The following is a 12,039-nucleotide window of genomic DNA, read 5'->3' as shown; positions in this document are numbered from 1 at the left end:
GTCTGATAAAAGGAACAGCTCAGTGCAAAAACCTATGAGAGAGAAACATACCATAGAATGTCTCGAATGGACATCCAGGATGTCCCTTTTGGTCGTGGACCAGTGAAAGCTAAGTCCAGGCAGAGCATTACCAAACGTGAAGGGTGTTTGGCTACTGGTCAAACCCATCACATAAACAGGCATCTACAGAAGGAAATTAGATCAGATAAGGGACAATGCCAACCATATTCTAAAACATTTGTTCCAACGGAAACAGGAGTTGTTAAAATGTACATTCACAAAGATGTACCTTCGCTCCTGTCTTTATTCGTGTAATGGGTGCTCTAATTCGAATGGCAGTCAAACGCACAACTTCAACTTCAACTTGATCCTAAACACACAGAATAATTGCAATTTGCAATTGGATCTGTTAAAAGAAAACTCACATGCAACACCCCATCACATCATTTACCTTCGACACAACAACCAGCTTTCCAGTTTCAGCATCAACAGCTTGGACGAGTCCTGTCACAGTAACGTTACCAATGGTCACACCCTTGACGTGACCAATGCCGTTTACAGAAGCGATGTCCTCATTGGAGATGGAAAACAGAATGTTGGACTGAGGCTGAGGGCCACCCTCAGATGTGATCTAGAAACAAGGGTAGTTTGACAGAAAAATGTGTTTTTAACAAAAGACATTTTAGTCATGTAACACTATGGGCCCAATTTCAGAAAGCTTATGGCTGTTCACTATAATATGACATAATTGGAAGCAGAACTCATGAGATGAACCTTTCATATAAACTTTCTAAAGTGGTACATCAGCTGGGTATATTAACCTTTGTAATGTTGTGCAATTAGATGGCGTCCTGATTAGATAGCAGTGCTTTTTAATGAGTGCAACAGTGCACTGAAAGAAGAGCTGGAAAGGAAACCAATGAGACCAATGCTGTTTTCCAGAGAGAGTCTGGCAAAGGTCCCTTTTGGAAGACTGACTGTGGACCAAATGAACTCTACTGCCAGGTTAAACTGAGGCTGCCTGCTGTGAGCATAAGCATCAGTAGCGCGGGCGCACACACACACCTGCATCATTGCTCCAATCAGCAGAGTCATTTTCCTGGGGATGAGTTTGAACGATGGAAATACCTATTAAGAAACAGATGGCTTACAAATAGTTTGTATGTTAGCTGTCATGATAATGAGTTAAGTAACAAAAAACAAATACTTCAATTTGTTGAGGGGTAGATGAAAACTTTCTCTCATTTTTATCCACTACGACAGCTGACAAAGTTGTCTGGCCAATAGAAACACCTTTTACTTGGTAAACTGCAGTGTCGTGTTCTGTAGATTCTGCTGCTGGTCTGGAAAAGGGACATTAAGACGCATCCATGAAGTTTTACATATTTTCAACAACAGCATATCAAGATTCATATCACTTACATTAATGAGACTATTGAAGATGCTGCCTTAACTTTCAACTTCATGAATTGGAAATAGCTGGCTGGGAATGGCTTCTTGTTGTCATCCAACACTCTGACATAACATCTTACTGATTTACCAATTTCCACCTGTAAATGAGACAAATGAAGCCAGGCATTAGGGGAAATCACGAATTTGGTTTACAGGAAGGGCAAAGCAGAGCACGTTAAGACCAAGTGAGCCCCATGAATATTAGAAGTTAAGCATAATAAAGCATAAACACTGAGTGCCACTGAGGCATGTATGGAATGTGTATTACTTATACTGTAATAAGTATCACCAGATCGAGCGGTTCCAGCATTATTCACAATGAGAAATGAGCAGATTGGAAACTGACCTTGTCGACAACTCTCACATTCACCTCCAGGATGTCAGAAATATGCACTGTGGCTTTGGCTGTAGATGGGAATGCCAAACAGAGGTCATGAACCATCACTTGCACCACACCTGGCTGGATAGGGGTAACCTGAGGGGAAAAAGGAATCCAGAGGAGATCCTCAAATTGGCAGGAGAATAATTAGTTATCACTTGTGGGTTTAAACTATGAATTTCTATTTCACCTTCCTTCAGTCACTCGAATAGCATCCCAGATGCCCCCACATACCTGAGCTGTTCCTTGGGTGTCCTGCAATACGACATCTGCAATGTCTTTGACACTGGTATTTATAAAAAAATGGCCTGACCCCTCTCGCAGGGCAAGGTTAACCTGTAAGGAAAACCACAAGTCAAGCTGCTTTTAATCTTAACTCAAAATTGATATGGGATAAGACTAACTCATCGCACAATTCAGGCTCACTTGCATGTTTGAGCATGCTCTGTTGGTCACATCAAAGGGAACCTGACCACAAATGCATACTAAAAAATGTTCATAAACTCCTATTTATCCCCTGCACGTCCCGGACATGTCTCCTTCATTACCAAGGATCAGGCAAGCGGGGCCCCATTGAGAAGAGTGAGCATGTACAAACATGCTTGGATGAAATCTTTTGCAAGGGTAAACAATACTTAATATCAAATTATGGACTAAACAGTAATTGAGCAGTAATCTCTTACCCGCACATCTGGATGGTTGTATATGGTCAATTTGTCAGGAAAAACATTCACATCTTCAACTAATATGAGTTCCAATGTCGCTGAGACAGGGGTAAACGTGTCATCCTATCCAGAAGAAGAGTTGAAACAGAATAAATATATACCACACATTTATATCAAAAGAAATATGATAGTGTGTCAAAACTAGCCTTTACACGATCAGGATTTTTGGGGTCGATCAGCGAGTTTAAAAAAACAATAACCGATCACCGATCTGATCACAAGAGGGAGCAATGTGTCTATTTAAATGACCTGTTCATTTACTGTATATACTTGTGTACTTAATTGCTTCATAAATGTGTTCTTTGTTCATCTATTTATGCCAGTGAGGCATAGTGACAGCCAAAACAAATGAATGGTCTTCTATTAGATGGCAGGAAGTACATACAGTAATTAATGTATCCACTTTTTGTGACATTTTTGTTTGTTGGTGTGCCGTGAGATTTTTCAATTGTAAAATATGTTCCTTGGCTTCATAAAGGTTGGAAATCATTGCTCTAGTCAGATCGTGTATTCTAATCAGTCAAATCAAACCAACACTACAAGATGACAGAAATAATGGGTGCGAACTTACTGTAATTACTTTATTGTAATTAAGTTACTTCACCCAAACCGAAACTTTAGAGCATGATTAGACAGAACGGCGACATGTTTACGTACAACCGTTACTGCTAGCACTAGCTTGCTAGGCTACATAACGTTTTTGTTGACTGCTTGCGAGCCGTATCGTATTAAAAGTACGTGAACATACCTCAAGCAAGCCTTAAACGAACGTCCTCTCCTGTCCTGAGCACCGGTGACCACCAACACACGTTTTTCCCCATTTTGACCTTATAATACAGTCGGTGCGATCCACACTTGTCGTCGTCACCACGGTAACGCATGTATCCGGTCGCATTTGAGTTGACAAGATAAAGCCCAATGACCGTAAAAAACGGGTTGCGGTGGTATCGGAATACACGATTTTATAGCAGTAGTCTGACATAGTGCAATCGTGAAAGAGCAAATTTGTATTGTAGTCTGATCCGGCATTACCTGTTGTCTCTCCAACACTGCTGACATGTTTTTTTTTTTTAAATAACTTTATTGGCTGTCAGATATTTGCAGTATTACGTCAAAAGACACGCAACAAGGCTAAAAATAAACTAGCTTTTGGATTCAAATATACTGTGTACGATGGCGACGCGGAGTAAATGTCTTTTGCGGTCATTGATCGGATCAGTGAATTATGACATTAAAGCCGATCAGCATAATATGCTAATTATCGGCCGATACCGATCAGGCTGATAATCGGTGTAAAGTCGAGTCAAAATGTTATAGACAAACATAATGTTTTTTTTTTTGTTTTTTTTTTAATTATTGCAAAAATGGTACATTAGTCAATCCACAGAGTGCATACATTTGACAACAAATCCAAAAATTGGGGTGGGACTTAAATGTCTGATTAAAATGCCTGCATTTTTTAAGCCAACTAATTTGTTTGTAATTACTCACAATTAACGCGTTAAAGTCCTACACCTAAAAAAAAAAAACATTCTGTTCTTAGTTATTTGTATAAAAACTGAACATTAATGGACCTGTAGAATATAATGCATCTGGACTGAGTCTGTTCTCATGGATTCCAACTATCAAGTGACATCGACTGTAGTTTCTCCACAAAGAGGAGAAGCTGCAAATTTAATGTCAAAAGAAATTCTGATATATTTTTTTGTCAGACAGAGGATGAATGAACGTGACCTAATGTATGTAAAACAGAAATGTGAGCAAAACTGCTGAAAAAATGAATAAACTGTGTAGGCATCTTCAATGCAGTTCCTTCCCAAGGAAATCACGGTGTATTTACAACTGGATTAACATGCGCCTTTCCTTGTCCAGCTGCAGATTACCTCGTGGTAGCAACCATTAAATGGGGCCATGATAATAAAAGGCTACTTAAAAGTGGAAATGAAACACTGCAGCTTTGAGAATTTGTTACAGTTATATAGCTGATATGTACTGAAGAGGGTGTTAACATATTTCACGACTGCACAGGCCACTGGGTCACGATCACAGCATGGAGGGAAAACTGACTGCTCAATGATCAAACGAAATATAAAATTTGAAACTTACTCGACTATGAACTTCGGCTGCTTTGATATGTGAACGCTGGTAATCCAGTGCTGTCACTGTGATGGCAGCAATCCCTGACTGACGATGGACAACGATAGTCTGCCGTCCTGTCGCAGTTGACAAGTGAAAGGAATTGTAAAAAAAACAATCAATACTTTTAGTCATTTAAGAATTACAGAAATGAAAGTCTGGGAATTCAATTCAGCTATACCTTCCTTGCCAAAATATCATGAGAAATCTGAGTTGAGGTCTCTAAAACATAACAACAAACCACAACTTTTAAAAACAAAGTTTTACCATGTAGTTTCATCTGTTTGTTTTCATCCTCAAAAAGTTGAAGCGTCATGGGTAAAAGAGGTTCGATACTGGCTAAGGACACTTTGGTTGATTCCCACACTATACTCAGAGAGCTGAAGTTGTCAAACTTTCGCCCTTGTTGGTCAAACGCTCCAAGATCCAAAATTGAGTTGCGGAAATTTGAAACTGGCACCTTAAAAACAACAACATACATATACATCTATAAATGCACACGTACATCTATAAATACACACACACACACATTTACATATATAATGTATGGATACATATATATTTGGATAAAGTATATTTACCTGCGATGCAAGACCATTTGATTCGAACCTTGCACACATACGTAAGTAAGCAAATACACATATATACACACACACACACACACAAACACACACACATATATATATACACACACACACATATATATATATATATATATATATACACACACACATATATGTGTTTGTGTGTGTGTGTGTGTGTGTGTATATATGGCGGCACGGTGGACGACTGGTTAGAGCGTCAGCCTCACAGTTCTAATGACCATGTTCTGCGCCTCTATTGCCGAGGCAGCCGACCGGAGCTGTGGCCGTAATATAGTCGGTGCCTGTCGTGGCGGTAATCCCCGAACCCATTGGTGGACACCAGCGATGAGGGATGCTGTCAAGCTGAAGAAGGAGTCCTATCGGGCCTTTTTGGACTGTGGGACTCCTGAGGCAGCTGATGGGTACCGGCTGGCCAAGCGGAAGGCGGCTTTGGTGGTCGCTGAGGCAAAAACCCGGGCGTGGGAGGAGTTCGGTGAGGCCATGGAGAACGACTTCCGGACGGCTTCGAGGAAAGTCTGGTCCACCATCCGGCGTCTCAGGAGGGGAAAGCAGCGCACCATCAACACTGTATATAGTGGTGATGTGGCGCTGCTGACCTCGACTCGGGACGTTGTGAATCGGTGGGGACAATACTTCGAAGACCTCCTCAATTCCACCGACACGCCTTCCCATGAGGAAGCAGACTCTGGGATATCTGAGGTGGGCTCTCCTATCTCTGGGGTTGTGGGCGGTTAAAAAGCTCCTCGGTGGCAAGGCCCCAGAGGTGGATGAGATTCGCCCAGAGTTCCTCAAGGCTCTGGTTGTTGTAGGGCTGTCCTGGTTGACACGCGTGGACATCGGGGACAATGCCTCTGCATTGGCAGACTGGGGTGGTGGTCCCCCTTTTTAAGAAGGGGGACTGGAGGGTGTGTTCCAACTACAGGGGGATCACACTCCTCAGCCTCCCTGGTAAGGTCTATTCAGGGGTTCGGGAGAGGAGGCTCCGTCAGGAAGTCGAATCTCAGATTCAGGAGGAGTCGTGTGGTTTTCGTCCTGGCCGTGGAACAGTGGACCAGCTCTTCACCCTCGGCAGAGTCCTCGAGGGTGCATGGTAGTTCGCCCAACCAGTTTACATGTGTTTTGTGGACTTGGAGTAGGCGTTCGACCGTGTCCCTCGTGGAGTCCTGTGGGGGTTTGTATCGGTCTGTTGAGGTGAATAAGGAGCTAAGGCGAAAGGCGTAGCTCTCAATTTACCGGTAGATCTACGTTCCTACCCTCACCTTTGGTCACAAGCTGTGGGTCGTGACCGAAAGAACAAGATCCCGGATACAAGGGGCTGAAATTAGTTCCCTCCTCAGGGTGTCCGGGCTCTCCCTTAGAGATAAGGTGAGAAGCTTGGTCATCCGGGAGGGGCTCAGAGTAGAGCCGCTGCTCCGCCGCATTGACGGGATCCAGATGAGGTGGCTCGGGCATCTGATGCCTCCTGGACGCCTACTAACTAACTATCTATCTATCTATATATATATAGAGAGAGAAGCTCGGTCATCCATACATATGTCCCATATATATGTATACATACATATACGTGTATATATATATATATATATACATACACATATATATACACACATACACGTATATATACACACATACACATGTATATATATTATACACACATACATATATAAATATACACACATACACGTATAAAATCACTTATGAAAACATTTTATCATTTTACACATAGTAGCACCATGACAATAGTGAGGTGACTTTAAAATCAAGGAAGAGGAAATAACATTCGTACCACATATTTGTTCTGCTGAAACAGAGGACATGGCAGTTCCAGCTGTGGGATGGCGCACACTGGGACCAGGGTGAAGCGTGACGGAGGAGCGCAAACAAACTTTACAGATGCCTGCTCTACAGCAGGATAAGGGTTGGTCACACTGGCCTTGTTACTCACCCTCACCTCCAGCATCTGCACAATTATGATGTATAACTACAAAGCTATGGTGGGTCATCATGGATAACACATTTCTTTCTCTGCTATCAGAATAGTATTAGCTACTAAATACTTTGTTGGATTGGAAGTGTGTATGTTTAAACAATGCTGTGGCCAATGCTATATACAAACATGTAGAATCTAAAGCTAGAATTTTAAGCATTGACTGTTTAGTTAAAATAAGGAAAAAGTCATGCCTGTCCAGTATCAACATCACATTATACAGTACAACCTTATTTTGTAAGTATGGAGATGTTACCTGCTCTCCCAATGCCTTGCAGGTTGCACTGACCAAGTGCTGGTCGTAATTATGGGACAGTGGGCTGGTAACAGTTGAGCTCACGCTTTCTTCATCCTCGGCTTTCAAGTCGCAGAAGAATTTAGAGGGCTCCAGAACCCAAGGCTGAGGCCCACCCTGGAACAGCATGTCTTTCGAGGAACCCAGAGTCACTACAGCCACAGACACGGGGTCAATCGCCTGCCAAATGACAATTTAGTTAATTATTTTAATTAAAACAAATATTTTTCATTGGTTGTTTTTTTTAAAGAAACTTGTTAATTTAAATAGGCTATCAGGCATTCATTTACTATCAAAACGCTAATTCAAGTAACACAAAAGTGAGAAATTGTCCTGCGCTATGTAGCAGCAGAGCAAGATAGTAAAGTGGTCAATCTCTGCAGAACTAAGTGGACAAACATCATTAGAATGTCTGCAATAGTTTAAAGGTCAATGACTCAAAAAGTAACAAGTGTAGAATCAAAAAGCATGCTGTAAACTGGAAATAACATTCAGCAAGAGCAAATCTGTGTGTACTTCAGGAGTATTGAAATGTTCCACACAGGCGTATTTGTCACCTCATCAAGACATGTCATACAGTTGAATGTTGTATCCAACTACAACTGCTAGAGCCAGTCTCATTCCTATGCAGTAGGGGCGTACTTGTATAAATCAGACTAGCAAGCGTATAATGCGTAATTAAAATGCATAGAGCCTGGAAGATACTCAAGAGGGGAGCATTTGAACAATCACTGATCATCCCAATTCTGCCTTGATTGTGAGGGCAGGCTGTGTGCATGAATGTGCAGGTGTGTTCACGAGTAGCTTTGCTGCCTTAGAGGACAAATGCTAATTGGCCTTTGAGACAAGAATAAAGAATCACAACTATGGCTTGAGGGAACATTTGCGATCCATCTGGACCCTGTTGGTATCCTGTAACATTCAAGAGATGAACAAAAACTACTCACAAGGAAATGATTCGTTTTTACAATACTGAAGATGCTTTAATTTTTTTTCATACTCACAGTGAGGGGAAGATAAGCTGCAATAGTGATCTTTGCACTGAGGTGAACGTTGCCGTGGGTGTAGCTGACAGAGAGCGTGGTGTAGCCTGGAGCCAGGGCTTTGGCTCTCACCCCACTGCAGTGGCCCTTGCCTGGAGCCAGATGACCTGCAAAGCAGAAACACAAGTCTTAGTGCACATGGAAGTAAAAAAAGGGGCAATGGACAAATAACCGTTCACAAAGACACCCATTTCTTTCCCTATTAAAAAAACACTTGTTTCTCACAGCTTACTTTTTCAATTAATAATGGGAGAGCCAAGTATGGAAAACTTTGCTGTAAAAAAATGACAATTTGAAAAGATTCACTGTTTCAATGTGTCTGATGGTGAACAAAGCTCAATGATGTATTCAATTTATTGCTGGTTTTATTTCTAAAATAAATAAAAAAACAAACAAATAAGGCAGCTTCACTTAAGGACACTACAAAGCACAATAAACTGCACTTTGACCCTCAAACACATGATATACCTAAATGACCCCATCTGGTCCAGATGGACAACTTGTGAACAGTTATACCTTGCACTGACAAACTGTACTAAACAGGATGATCAACAAATGACTCCATGAACGAGCATCCATTAGTTAGTGACCTTCACTTGGCAGTTCTCCTGTGAGAAGAAGCAACTGGCAAAAAGAGGAGGAATTTATCTTATAACGGTGAAGCAGCTGTTACACATCACAATGCATCTGCAGACTCGCCTTCAAGCTGCTGAAAGACGCCTTGTCTTTCTTCGTCAACCTGCAGGTCAAAGTGGGAGCAGTCACTCAACACAACACGCTCCGTCCCCTTTTCCTCCAGGAGGCCTAATATACTGAGCGGTAGCTCTAGAGTCATGCCCACTCGGGCCTCCACTTGGCAGGGAGCAAAGTCCATTGCCACAGGTTCAACGACGTATACCTATAGGAAATCATCAGTATCAAAGTTTGGAATGAGAGTGTACACACAATTCAGTTTATAACGCTCCAAAGTAACTTAAATAATCGTAGTAACAACTTTGACAGCCAAAAGAATGGAAATGGAAAATAGTCATATGGCCTTTTTAAGTAAAACAATTATTAAATAGCTTTCAAAAAATACTATACTGTATTAAACATTTGTGGTTAATAAATTAGGTAAAAGTTAAATTGCTGCAGCTCCAAATGCAAAAGGTTTGTACACTGCTAAAACTGGATATCAGCTCTCAAAAGTGTAGTTTTGCTTTCAATACTCTAATGAAATTAAACAATATAAATTTGCATTCATATAAACCCTTCTCACTTGTAATTAAAAAGCCATTACTTCAGGAACCAAGCTGAAGCAACCATTTGTGTTGCTTAGTACTAAAAACATTAAACACTTATCACATACAGCCTGACATTATAAAACGCACTCTATAATGTGTGTGTATTAACAAATGCAACACTCTTAGTAACGAGGAAGAAGGAAGAGCTGATTTCTAAAGATATATTTTCCTATTTACAAACCCCAATTCCAATGAAGTTGGGAGTTTGTGTCAAACATAAAAGAATATGATTTGCAAATCCTTTTCTACCTACATTCAATTGAATACACTACAAAGACAAAATATGTAGTTATTTTTATTTTTATTTTAGGACTTGATTAGGAAAGCCACACACCTGTCTATATGAGACCTTACAGCTCACAGTGCATGTCAGAGCAAATGAGAATCATGAGGTCAAAGGAACTGTCTTGAGGAGCTCAGAGACAGAATTGTAGCAAGCCACAGACCTGGCAAAGGTTACAAAAAAAAATTCTGCTGCACTTAAGGTTCCTAATAGCACAGTGGCCTCCATAATCCTGAAATGGAAGACGTTTGGGATGACCAGAACCCTTCCTAGGGCTGGCCGTCCGGCCAAACTGAGCAAACGATTTAGAAAATGTCATTTTATTCTTTTAAAGATTGACTTTGTATGTTATCTCTGAGTAATATCCCTGCCAAACTGTGAACTAAATCAAGTGACTTGAGCAAAATTTGCAAAATGAACACAGCATCATTCTCTATCATGTCAAACAAACAAAAACAAGATCTGACCAAGAGTATGTATTTATATGCATTGTATATTTGTAATTAATTTACACCTGTGTAATTGGCATAATACCAAGATGAATTGAGCAGCGAATAATCAAGTATCAATAGGGTTATCAGATTAACACTAGGGTTTATAGTGTGCTGGCCCTTCAATAAAGGAGAGCTGACGCTAACAAAATTGGAAAATGCTAACATGAAAGGTGCAGTTTAAATTTTAGCCTCAGTGGAGGAAGCATGTGATTACCACTGCAATATATATATATATATATATATATATATAATAACATGCATGCTTCGTAATATTGTTAAATTATTGTTGTACTGTAGTTTATTATAAAAGCATTGTATACAAGACACCAGCTCCACTGCTTTTCTTAGTAGAGGAAAAAAAAAAGTTATGCTCATACAAAAACAACAACAGCACTTCGTAGAGAGCAGAGTTCTGCTAAGGTTGAACACCTATGACCTGTATGTGGTGAAAATTCCAACCTTCTTCACTGGATCAGTAAATAACTGCAGGCAGAAAAAAAATACCCCCCTCCTTGAAAAGGCTAATCACCGACTGACATGCATAACAGCTTTATAGTCATTACTGTATTTAAAGACTACATTATAAAGTCACAATTCAGAATTAAATGTGATGAAAAATATCAAAGGCACTGGGAGAGTCACCATACCTTCATCTCTCCAAAGTGGAGTGGGTTGCGCATATCATGAGCATAAACTATGCTGACACCCATGTCACTGACTGTCGTCATCACGCCTTTGACAGTCACTGTCGCAACACCTGTGTTGGAGGAAGACCAGCTGAAATTTCCACTGCCGCCTGTTGCCTAGCCAAAGCATTGAGAAAAACAGTTAGGTACACAGAGTGACACCTTTCAGCGACATTGAATATAAATGGAACAGTATGAGAGGTAATTGCCAAAAACAGTTTTGCTAGCAACTCTGTCATCATCTTCCTCATACTAATGAATGATACCTTAATTGTGTACTGATAAGCGCCGACCTTGGGTTGCCAAGGGAACGTGAGAATACTGGGACTAAGAACTATAGGGTTATAGATTTCAACATCCTGTTCATTGTGGACTGGGTTGGCGAGTGGGTGGACCCCACCCTTCTAAAAAGAGAACAGAGGACACAGGAAATGATCAAGCTCTCTTGAATTTTTAGGGAGGAACAAAAGGTTAACACTTGTAATTTTTTAGTTAAAATGTGAACAAGTATAAACCAAACTTACTTGATCCTCAACAGCTCTTAATGTAGCATCAAAGACACTAAGGCCGTCTTTGATCGCTTTGACACCATGATAAGATCCGTTCAGCGAAGAGTGCAAAATGTTAAAGTATTCCAGAGGAAAAACACAGTCAATATGGACATTCTGCCA

General features: G+C 40.7%; 1 protein-coding gene across 1 annotated transcript in view; it reads right to left on the bottom strand.

Annotated features, from left to right (window-relative positions):
- nup210 (nucleoporin 210) overlaps positions 1 to 12,039 on the bottom strand; it is a 54,824-nt gene that overhangs the window by 18,442 nt on the left and 24,343 nt on the right. The window contains exons 10-27 of the mRNA XM_061794275.1: positions 11,893 to 12,033; positions 11,635 to 11,772; positions 11,330 to 11,485; positions 9,322 to 9,520; positions 8,584 to 8,729; positions 7,541 to 7,759; positions 7,084 to 7,257; positions 4,960 to 5,152; positions 4,663 to 4,769; positions 2,515 to 2,619; positions 2,066 to 2,167; positions 1,799 to 1,927; positions 1,423 to 1,550; positions 1,208 to 1,343; positions 1,066 to 1,128; positions 452 to 631; positions 290 to 370; positions 52 to 183 (exon numbers count right to left, since the gene is read on the bottom strand). Coding sequence (XP_061650259.1) covers positions 52 to 183; positions 290 to 370; positions 452 to 631; positions 1,066 to 1,128; positions 1,208 to 1,343; positions 1,423 to 1,550; positions 1,799 to 1,927; positions 2,066 to 2,167; positions 2,515 to 2,619; positions 4,663 to 4,769; positions 4,960 to 5,152; positions 7,084 to 7,257; positions 7,541 to 7,759; positions 8,584 to 8,729; positions 9,322 to 9,520; positions 11,330 to 11,485; positions 11,635 to 11,772; positions 11,893 to 12,033 — 2,529 coding nt within the window. The remainder of the gene's footprint in view (positions 1 to 51; positions 184 to 289; positions 371 to 451; positions 632 to 1,065; positions 1,129 to 1,207; positions 1,344 to 1,422; positions 1,551 to 1,798; positions 1,928 to 2,065; positions 2,168 to 2,514; positions 2,620 to 4,662; positions 4,770 to 4,959; positions 5,153 to 7,083; positions 7,258 to 7,540; positions 7,760 to 8,583; positions 8,730 to 9,321; positions 9,521 to 11,329; positions 11,486 to 11,634; positions 11,773 to 11,892; positions 12,034 to 12,039) is intronic.

This window comes from Phyllopteryx taeniolatus, chromosome 1 (genome assembly GCF_024500385.1).
Source record: "Phyllopteryx taeniolatus isolate TA_2022b chromosome 1, UOR_Ptae_1.2, whole genome shotgun sequence".
Taxonomy (NCBI): Eukaryota; Metazoa; Chordata; class Actinopteri; order Syngnathiformes; family Syngnathidae; genus Phyllopteryx; species Phyllopteryx taeniolatus.
Note: the sequence above shows the minus strand (reverse complement) of the source record. Positions and strands in the feature narration are given on the sequence as shown.